The sequence below is a fragment of the Peromyscus eremicus genome, chromosome 4 (assembly GCF_949786415.1).
Source record: "Peromyscus eremicus chromosome 4, PerEre_H2_v1, whole genome shotgun sequence".
Lineage (NCBI taxonomy): Eukaryota > Metazoa > Chordata > Mammalia > Rodentia > Cricetidae > Peromyscus > Peromyscus eremicus.
In genome coordinates this window covers 15687325-15698229 of record NC_081419.1, presented here as the reverse complement: position 1 = coordinate 15698229, position 10905 = coordinate 15687325, and the positions used below count along the sequence as shown (strand labels likewise).

At 53.7% G+C, this 10905-nt stretch overlaps 1 protein-coding gene across 1 annotated transcript in view; it reads left to right on the top strand.

Annotated features, from left to right (window-relative positions):
* Ccdc187 (coiled-coil domain containing 187) overlaps positions 1-9534 on the top strand; it is a 45482-nt gene extending 35948 nt beyond the window's left edge. The window contains exons 15-22 of the mRNA XM_059258812.1: positions 421-472; positions 2000-2139; positions 3597-3685; positions 3908-4124; positions 5901-6049; positions 6408-6520; positions 6918-6994; positions 7468-9534. Coding sequence (XP_059114795.1) covers positions 421-472; positions 2000-2139; positions 3597-3685; positions 3908-4124; positions 5901-6049; positions 6408-6520; positions 6918-6994; positions 7468-9488 — 2858 coding nt within the window. The 3' untranslated portion in view covers positions 9489-9534. The remainder of the gene's footprint in view (positions 1-420; positions 473-1999; positions 2140-3596; positions 3686-3907; positions 4125-5900; positions 6050-6407; positions 6521-6917; positions 6995-7467) is intronic.
* Positions 9535-10905: the final 1371 nt, after the last annotated feature.

The window sequence follows — 10905 nt, the reverse complement described above, 5'->3', positions numbered from 1 at the left end:
TTCCATTTCACTCAGCTGCTCCGGGAGGATGGGAGGGTAGAAGGGCATGGGAGGACCAGACATGCCCTGAGTTCTGGGAGGATGGGAGGGTAGAAGAGCATGGGAGGACCAGACGTGCCCTGAGCTCCAGGAGGATGGGAGGGTAGAAGGGCATGGGAGGACCATTCGTGCCTGAGCTCCAGGAGGATGGGAGGGTAGAAGGGCATGGGAGGACCAGACGTGCCCTGAGCTCCAGGGAAGAGCAAACAGCAGCCACAGTTACTGGCTCTGTGGTTGACAGGGATATGGGCATGTGGAGCTTCCTAAAGCACTTCTGTGGGGTGTGGAGTAACAGCACACAAACAGCCTAGCTTAAGGCAGCAGAAGGCGTGTATGTGACCACTCCAGCCTCTAGGACTATAGGGGTTGTTCTATGGCCAGCAGCAGCTGGACTCCGAGGCCTGGCCACCAAGGCCGTTTGCAGCAAAAGGGGGTAAGGTCCCTGCCCGTGCTTGGAGGGGCATGAAGAGTGTCCCTTGACCACAGGCTGGTGGAAGGAACAGCAGGGCTTCTCCATTAAGACCTTCCTAGCTTCCCCATGCTGGAAACTGTAGCAGGCTTTCTTGGACCACCAGCCCACAAGTCATGACACGGAGACTTATTAATGAGTGCTTGGCCTTATCTTTTTTTTTTTTTAAGATTTTATTTATTTATTATGTATACAGTGTTCTGTCTGCATGTATGCCTGCAGGCCAGAAGAGGGCACCAGATCTCATTACAGATGGTCGTGAGCCACCATGTGGTTGCTGGGAATTGAACTCAGGACCTTTGGAAGAACAAGCAGTGTTCTTAACCTCTGAGCCATCTCTCCAGCCCCCGCTTGGCCTTATCTTATGCTTGTCCCACTAACTCTTAGAACTTTATTCACCCTGTTTCTCTTCATCTACGTTTTTGCCTCGGGGCTTTTACCTTTCTTTCTATATGTCGCTGCTTTTTCTGTGTCTGGCTGGCAGCTGCCTGGCTGACTGGCCAGCCCCGGATATCTCCCTTTTTTCTCTCTCATTCTCTTCCCTCTCTGTTCTCTCTGCCCTCCAGCCCCGCCTATCCCTTTGCTGCTTAGCTATTGGCCGTTCAGCTTTTTATAGACCAGTCAGATGCTGTAGGCAGGCAAGGCAACACATCTTTACATCGTTAAACAAATGCAGCATAAACAAATGTAACACATCTTACATAGTTAAAATGATATTCCACAAAAGTAAACACTGTTCCACCCTGCGGAGCAGCACTGTAGGGGTAGGGTGATCTGGAGGCAGTTCTCATCCTGGCAGTCCCCTTTTCCTCAGGTACCCACCACCAGCCCTGGGGAGGCTATCACCACCCAGGCCCTAGCCATTAGTTCCTGGGCTTCCCCCCTCCACCTTGAGGGTGGGGATGGGGATTGAATAAGCTCACCTCTATGAATCAAGTGCCTCAGGCTGGCCTGCAAGAGGGGAGATTTTCTAGAGCTTTCTTTGGTACCTCTCACCAGCCTTGGCAAGAACAGTCCCTCTGTGCCCTCCTCTCTGCGCCTGTCAGCTGGGTGCAGGCTGGGCCAGGATAGCATGCCTATTCCTGGCCATGAACTTGATCTATAGCACTCGATGCTGGTGAAAGTGCTGGGACTCGGAAGCTGCCCTCAGGCAGAACCCTTCCTTTTGAACCTCTAGAGTTTCCCCAGGGTACTAAGAGGCAGGCTGGCTGGTTCACATGGTGGGCCCAGGCAACAAGGTGAAGGATCAGAGGCTCCTAGGCCCCATAGCCACTCCGCCATTGGAGGCACAGGCCCTGCTTGGGAAGCTGCTGAGTGAGCAGGGACCAGGACCCTGTCTTCTGCTTAGCCGTTGGCCACAGCTGCCCCTGGATGTGGCTCAGGGTGGTTCTAGAGACAAGGGCTTGCTGCGTGTTGCAGTCAGGGATGGGCACCCTGGGTGGAACAGTGGGGTGTGTACTCACATCTGTTCTACTGTGTGTTGCTCTGCAGCCTCCCTGAGCAGAAGGAAGGGATACCTCCCCAGACAACTCCAGCTGCAGATGAGCACCTGCAGCCTCGGAAGCTGAAGTGGGCAGATATGACTCCTGGGGCTGGAAGCCCACCTGTGGAGAGTAGACCTGACAACCAAGGTAGTTCAGGGCAGTGGTAGTGCCCAGCCAAGAACAGACAGTCACTCGATCGGTCGGCCCCAGCCTTCCGTGGTGGCAGCGTTAAGCTTAGGCTGAGACAGTCCTGCATACCAGGCCACCAGGCCAGTGTGTGACCTGGATTACCCAGGCCTCCGTGGGCACATCTGAGTTACAACAGAGTGCCCATTGGGCTGGCCCACAGGAGGCCTGCCCCTTGAAATACTCGGAGACACAGAACATGGGGTGCCACAGGGAGCTGCCCCGAAGCCTCTCCTGCTGTAGAGGGCTCCTGGTAGGGGCAGCTGCTCAGAGCTGATGTGGCCTGCCAGTCAGTGCAAGCCTGGGGCTGTCCATAGGCAGGTCAGAACACAAACCTGTCAAAGCAGCAAGACCTGGCCATGTCCCCCTGCTGCCAGGCAAGGATCAGGACTGAACATGCCCTTCCCTGGCGTAAAGGAGTTCGTTTTCCTGGTTCAGGGCAGAACCCCCAGGCAGAAACCTCAGCAGAAGCAGTCTAACACGATTCCTGGCTGTCCCCGTCTCACCATGGCCTGGCAGGTTTGCTCTCTGTCCCACTAGGAAGAATCCAGGATAGTAAGGGTGCTGCCTTCAGCACACTCTGCCTCCATCAGCCCATGGGCTGCTGGTGTGACTGCTTGGCCTGTGCCTCATTCTGCCTCCGTCCCTGTTGAAGGAAGGATATTCCCCCCCTCCCTGACCTTAGTCTTTCTCTATGATGAGATCAATGTCATTTTCATTTCTGGAGGCTGCCACAATAGCATTCTACAAAGTAGATGCTCAAACAAATGTATGCCCCCCATTCTGGAGACCAGAAGTGGGAAATCTATGTTCTCTCCAAAGGCTCCAGGGCAAGGCTCTTCTAGCTCCTTTTGGCTCCAGATGTCCCTAAATCTAAGGTTGTCTCCAGTCTCTGCCTCTCTGTGCCTGCCTCTTTTCTCCTGTGTCCAATTCCTCTCCCATCTCTTTTAGAGTTAGGACCTGCCCAACTCTAGGATGAGCTTGTCTAGAGATTCATAATTATATCTGCAATGGCCCTCTTACAAATACGGTCTTATTCCCAGATTTGCAGGTTATGCGTTGAGCACACTGTCTTTAGACCCCAGAGTACCTAGGCACACAGTGTGGGGGACACAGGGTGGAGCTGGCCCCCTTCGGACACTAGCATCTATGGTCAGGGATGCTGAAGAGGTTTGGGCGTGGGGGCAGAGTACCATTCAGCATTATGACCAGAACATGAGGCAGGTGTGGAGGGGAGAGTGTTGGAGCAGCAGTGGGGGCCCTAGGCTGTGTGGAACTCGGGAATTCTCCTTAGAGAGGGAGAAAGCAGTAGAAAGCCTCACCTAACCTCCAAAGCCGCAAGCTGTGTGATGCATCTTACGTCTGGGGTTCTACAGAGGCTGGACAGTGTGAGTGACCCCAGGAATTGTGTCTTTCAGGACCTGGAAAACAGCCTTACGTCTCTCCCCCTGGTCTGCTGCACTCGAGCTCTCTGGACCCTGACCATCAGAAACACCCAGCCTTTCCTGTATGCAACCCTTAGGGAGCCCCTCTCCCCAGCCCTGCTGGTTTGGAAAACCTCCCCTACCATTCTGCCAGTCTGCAGCTTGATCTTGGTTGGGACTCCTGGGTGCCCATGTGGTAGCACCCATGGTACTGGTGGCTCCTGGCCATCTTAGTCCTCGGAGTTCTGTCTCCAGGTGGCTCCCAGACACTTGGGTATATCTTTCCTTCTATCTTGTTGATGCAGATCATCAAGAAAGATGGCAGCCCAGCCTCTCAGCTGAAGCCACAGGAGGCCAAGGAACCGCCTCCTCCAGGTAATGCCCCGGAAACAGTCTGTGGGCCATCCCTGTCTGGATCTTTCCAGGAGCTTCCCCCACATCCAGTGGACCCTGTCCAAGGCTGGTATCCAGCGGTCAAGCAAGGACAGGGAGGTGTCCAGGGAAAAGTCGAAGAGGACGGATGCACATGACCCCCTGCTGTGACCACAGACCCTTCATGGTAGAAGACTGGCTGACTCCGTTGCCTGTGGGAGATAATTCGGCTGCTTCCTCTGGGGGCATTAAAGACAATACTTGGTCTAGTTGTTTTAGCTGTAGCTTGGTTTATCTAGACATTTCCAAGAGCTTAGAAAGCAGCATCGTCAGAAGCATCCTTATTAACAGACACCACAGATTTACACAAATCAAATTCTCCATTTTCTGAACCATGCACTTGGCCCTGAGGCCTCCCTAAGGGCAGAACTGATCTTAGGGGTGGGGTAGGAGAGTTCTCTCTCTGGGGGTTGCCCTGGGGCTGACATTGAGGGATTGGCCTGGCTGGCTCACAGTGAGTTGATGCCACTTCTGAGTTCCCCACTCCTAGGTCACCGCCCTGGGTTCAGAAGCTCCATCCCTCCACCCCCTACTCAGCATCTACCCTCAGAAGCAAGAGGGATGCCAAATCTTGTCAGACTGTGCGGGACCAAGCTCTTCTCATTAGGGGCCAGAGAGAGTGAATTCCAAGTCAGTCAGGATAAGAAGAAGCAAGACCTTCCCAGTGCATTAAGATTATCCAGGAGAGTTAGGACAGATGGGGTTCCCAGGGGTCCAAAGGTGATGGTGAGCAGGGGGCATGCAGAGCCCATTTCCATGGCTTTCCCGTCTGCTGGAGTCACACCTCTCTTGGCTATTGCTAGGGCTCTGTGGACATTTGTTAGGCCTGATGCCCCTCACCATGTGTGTACTAGCTGTCATGTGTGTACTTCAGTGTGTACTGAAGTCAGCCAGTACTTAGACCACACTCAGGGACCTTGTTGTCACTCGAGGTGAGTATGCTCATTACCCACCCTGCAGGTGAAGAGCCTGGGGCCTGAGAACTGAAGTACCTAGACCGTGATGGTGGAGCGTGTTAGTGATGGTCCATGATGCGTCTGTCTGACCCAGTGCTAGCCGCTCCCTAGTCAGAAGATGGCTCCTGCAAGGTTCTTGGGAACACCCCGGTGTGACCATTAGAGAAGTCCAGGGTCCTTCCTGCAATGACCCTGCCACCTCAGCCTTCATCCCGGGCTCTGGATGAGAACTTAAGGCACCATAGCTCTGGTCCCATAGGCCAGTGGCCTTGGGCCTCAGGATCCCAACAGTCTACCAGGGTCCAGGCAGGACTCAGATCTAGGAGTATGGAGGTATAATCTGGCTCTGCTGGGCCCTGCTTTGGGCCACTTGTCTGGCCTTTTAGCTTGCTATGAAAGACCATGCCATGTCCAAGGCCTACCCTTACCTGAGTGCCCATGCCCCTCACAGTACTAGAGGGCCTCAGCATAGTGCTGAGACAAGGAACGGAACAACTCTGGCAGGGTTCCCAGCCACTGGTGGGAGGTTCCCCAAAGGAGGGAATGAGGGCTATAAGTTTTTGTTTCCTGAGACAAGGCTGTAAACCAGGTTGGCCTGGAACTCCTAGAGATCAGCCTGCCTTTGCCTCCCCAGTGCTTGTGTTAAAGTGTGTACCACCCACCTGACAATAGGGCTATAAATTTAAAATGGTTTTTCCATGTGCCTTTCCCCCAGGACTTCACATCACTAATTATCCAACAGGATAATTTGGGGAGCACAATCACATCTTTTAGGTGCTCACACTAATCAAATGCCACAGTCAATCAAGTCTTGCATCCCTTTTGAATTTTCAGATATTTTTCCTGGGAACCACTCCTTTGCCCCTCTGCATCTATACATGCCAGCATTCACAGTCTGCTTGTCCCACAGGCGACCTACAGACCAAGCCCAGTGCAGCCTGGGCAGTGAGTGCATCCTGGGCAGTGGAGAGACAGCCTACAGACAGCCGTGCTTGGAGCTTGCATGGACAGTGTGGGCAGTCCCTAAGTGGAGATGGTCCTTGTCCTGAGGAAGCCAGAGTGAGTCAGGGTGTGGCCATGTGCCGTCTGCAGGCTAGGGGGGCACTGGCCTGCTGTGTGGCCTCCAGGGGCTGCCTTGTACATCACAGGAGGCTGTCTGTCACAGGAGGAGGGCTCAGAGGGCGTTCCAGGCAGTTCGTACGGTTCTGCAGCGTGCGGGTTCTATGGGTCTCACCTCACACTCAACGCTTGGGCAGAAAGAAAGTCTTCCCAGGGAGGAAGGAGATGTGATGATTGGGATCTTTGGGGCCCTCTTCAAGGGTCCCTTTAGTCTCAGGAAGCACAGCCTTTGATCCCCAGTGGAGGAGGTGGGAGAGGGTCTAATGGATATTTTACTTTTCCAATGTGTTTCCTGCAGGTGGCTGAAAACAGAACAAATCAAGGGCTAGGTGTTTCCGGAAGCCCCAAGGGCGAACACCAGGGAGAGGCGCATTGGCAGTCAGAGCAGCAAAGGTATGGAGCATGGGCAGGGTAAGGCACTGAGGCATGGAGACAGTCTTAGCATCTGGGACCTCTCAATGCCTGGACTCCTCCCCTACCCCTCCTGGACTGTGCCCAGCTGCATACCACGGGCTCTGATTCCTTCTTGGTATCAAAGTTGTTGCCCAGTGAAGGGCCAAGATGGAGCTGGGGGACACAGGTTTCTGGAAGTGTCCCCACCTGCCACCTGATCAAGGTGACTTGTGGTCAGATGTCCACCCCCATCCCAGGTAACCCTGTGTGGCAATGGTGGCTTCCAATGATGGGTGATTGCCAGGGCTGTTCATAAGAGTGTGTCATGGGGGTCAATGACTGTGAGCCCCGGGGCAAGGGCAACTGGAAGCAAGACTCCTTCCCCAGCAGCCAGGAGTTCACCATGTGCTTGCAGGAGAGAAGCCTGTCAACAGGAGAACCCAGACATCCCCTCCACCCACCTGGAAACTGACCAGAAGGCTGCTTCCCCAGGTGAGGCTCCCATCCCTTTAGGACCCCTACCGCCACCCCAGGGCTATTCAAAGACCATTAAGTCTTCCCTTAGAGGCTATCCAAAACCAGTTCTTAGATCAAAGTGAGGCTTTTGTGAAGGCATATTGCCCTGTCCTCCATACTGCCTGGCGTGGGATAGGGGAACCCTGCTGACCCTTTCCCCCAGGGCTGCAGGCTGAGTCTACAACTTCAAAACAAGCCAAACAGAGCCAACCACCAACTCTTAACAACAGCTGAGGTGGTATAGGCTGAGTCCAGACACTCAGGGACAGCCATGTGTGACCCACAAGTAGGGAAGGGGCTGGAACAGTTACCTAGGGGTTGTAACTGGTACCAGTGCCCTTTTTAGTGTCTTCTGTTGGAACATCTTTTCAACTTGGGACTGCTTCTAGTATAGCCTACCATGTAGGGTGTGGCAACTGTGAGCCACTCCCTAGTTCAATCCATCCCAGCAGCTCCTGTGGCCAGTGAGGAGGAGGCCCAGCCTGCCTGGCACCTAGACAGCCCTCCGTCCCAGCCTGCTGCCATCTTGGACGTGTGTTCTGAGTCTGCTTCTAGTAGCTTCTCAGGGTCTTCAGAAGCTCCTGCCTTATCCCTCACCCCTTCAGCGGGCTCAGCAAGCAGCCTTTCCTGTTCATCTCTTCAGGAGTTTCAGAAGGCCACAGCCACCCTAGTCCAACTTTCTAACAGTTCCACATCCCTGTCTAACTTGGAGGCTGAAGATACTCTGCCTGCAGATCCCAGTTGGTCTAGGGAGCTTTCTGCTCATGATTCCTGGGAGAAACGTGGCATGCCTTCATTCTGGGACCTCCATCAGGGACTTCCTCAGCTGGAGGGGCTTCCTGAGGATGTAGGTCAAGTGACCCTGCAGAGACTGGAAGGCAGTGAGGCCAGACTCCTGAGTGGCTTCTCTGGGGAGGCCGCTGTGGCAGGAAGCTCAGAGCCAGGGTACAACTTCACTCAGGCAGGCTGGCCATTGTCGTTCCCACATGCTTCTTCCCCAAGATTGGGGTCCGAGTTGTCAGAGTCCTCCAGCCAAATCTGGGATGAGAACGGTGAGGAGAACCTTGAGGAACCCAGCCCTGGTGTTGAGCTACCCTCAAGATGCTCCCTGCCTGCAAATGATTCTTTGGACCTGGAAGGCAGTGGAGGGCCCTATACCACTCTTCCCTCCCCTAGGCTTGGGAAAGAACAAGAAGCTTCCAGAACCAGCAGGAGCCTGACTGGTGCATCGAATACAGGGGAAACCAGGCAGATGTCCCCAGTGGCCACTTTAACAGTGTTCCCACCCCAGATCCCTTCTATCGGTGACTCGACTCTGCCACTGTCCTTTCCTTTGGACACTCCCACCTCTGGAAAGACAGGTCTCAGCAAAGCAAACATGCCTACTGAGGCCTCAGCTGGCTACCAGGGGGAACCCCAGGATGCTGATACTAGTCCATCCATACAGAGGAAGTCCCTACAGGCCTTGCCTGATCCTAAGGCTCCCGTGACCCTAAAGGCCCCTTCTGAGGACAGAGCTCCCCTTGTCACAGAAGTAGCCAGTCCGTCATATGTAGATGGATTCCTAACTGAAATACTGTCTCCTGTGGATGAGGAACTATCTTACGGCAGTGGGGACCTTCCATCCTCCATCCACAGGGACACTCGCCTCCCTCTGCCACCTCCTTCTCCTCACGCAAAGAGTGACATCAATGAGCCCAACCCCAGCTCAGAAGACTTCCCTTCCCCGCCTGAGGAGGCCATGTTTCCAGGTGACTCACTGGACACCCTAGGAGAGGATACATCCATTACTGTTGAAGACATGTCCTCCTTATCTGAGGACGCTCTGGAGGAAGCCCTTTCCCTGGGGCCCCAGAAGTCAGGGCACTGCCTAGGAGCATCTGGGCAAGATGGAAGCCTGGATGACTCAAGTTCAACATCTCCCTTGAGTAATTGGGTAGTCAGTGCCCCTGAGACATCCCCAGGACTGCCAGCTCAGCCCCTGTGTCCATCCCCAGTGGCTTGTGTGACCCGAAAGAACCTTGAGGCCGCAGGCAGTCAAGGTGGACCGTGGGAAGCAGCACAGTGTTTCAAGAGTGCAGAGCACCAGCCAGGAACAGAACACCTTTTAGACAGAAGAGTAGCCACATCCTCCTCACCCTCCTGGTCTGCACCCTCTGAAAGCCCACCCCCGGGCCCTAGGCCCTCGGTGGCCGGTGGCCAGGCTGAATCCCCCAAGCACACTAGTAAGAAGGAGAAGGAAGGCCAGAGCTGCTGGACAGAGGGCCAGCCCAAGCTCCAGGGTTTGTTGGACAGACAGGAGCTCTGTAGGAGAGACTTGGCTTTTGACCCTGCCTCTGGTACCTGTGTGGATCTTCCAGGGACAGGAGATGCTGGGCCAGTGGATGTGGTGTCCACCCAGCTCAGCAGGAGGATCTTGTGTGACTCTCTGGCTGCACTGTCAGGGTTGGCCCCTGGAGACAACCCCTAGGGGTGTGCTTCGAAATGATAGGAACGCATAGACATCTGACATGTGACTGTGTGTGTGTATATCTGTGTGTCTGTCTGTGTGTGCCTGTGTGTCTGTCTCTGTCTGTATACACAAGAACCTGATTTGAGGGACCTGGTCTTCCCATTGTCATACAGAATGTTCACACTGCACTAGGCTGGCAGGATAGTTATCTGAAACAATCAACAGTCATGGGTGAGATTCTCTCATGCCCATTACAGGCTGGCTCTGTCTGCATTTCCCTGGGCAGAGTATCCTAGCTTCTGTCAGGCTCTCAAAGGGTCCAAACCTCAGTGATTGAGGCATGCACAGCAAAGGCTATGTAGGATGGTGTCCAATGGCTGCCCGAGGCGAGCTCAGAAGGTCAGAGGCTCCAGCTAGAATGAGGTAGTGTGGGAGTCAGTGATGCCAAGGGAGAAAGGTAGTGTTGGAGGCCACCAAGCGGAGAAGTGATCAGAGTACATGGAGGATCTGTCCTGGGCTTTGTCTCAGCCTATAAATGCCCAATGTTCACCTACCTTTGATGGGTGTGTGTGTGTGTGTGTGTGTGTGTGTGTGTGTGTATACATGTGTGCAGGTGCACTTGGATTCCCAGAAGAGGGCGTCACAACTGGAGTTAAGGTGGTTGAGAGCCATCTGATATGGGTGCTGGGAACTGAACTTAGGTCCTCTGGAAGAGCAGGAAACACTCTTTTTTAAAAAACGTTTATTATGTATACAGTGTTCTGCCTGCATGTATACCTGCAGGCCAGAAGAGGGTACCATATTGCATTACAGATGGTTGTGAGCCACCATGTGGTTGCTGGGAATTGAATTTAGGACCTCTGGATGAGCAGCCAATGCTCTTAACCACTAAGCCATCTCTCCAGCTCTTGACTTTAAAAAATATTTTGTGTGCATGCCATGGTCCCTGTGTGGAGGTTAGAGGACAGCTTTTGGGAATTGGTTCCTTCTGCAGTGGTTTCTAGGGATCAAATTCAGCTCACCAGGCTTGCATGGCAAGTGCTTTTACAGGCTGAGGTATCTGTCTTGTTTGTTTGTTTTTGAACATAGGTTCTGGGAACTGAATGTAGGTCCTCATACTTGCAGGGCAAATGCTTAATCAACTGAAATATCTCTTCAGACCCGTCTGGATCTTGCTATGTCTCCTGTTTCCAACAGATTGCTTGTGGCTGAGGGACATTTGTTCATCTTGTGGAGATGGGGAGCAGATAACTGGTCACCCTTGACAAGCAAGGCTTAGGGCTTGTCCCCAGGGGTTGAGGGTCTCTCCTGGTCTTGTGATATTTTTGCTTTCATGGGGCTTGCTGGGACACTAATTTTCTCAGAAACACAGTGACTGGGGTCCAAAAAGACATCTTGTCCCTTGTAGGCCTGGCTGACTAGACAAAGGCCTAGA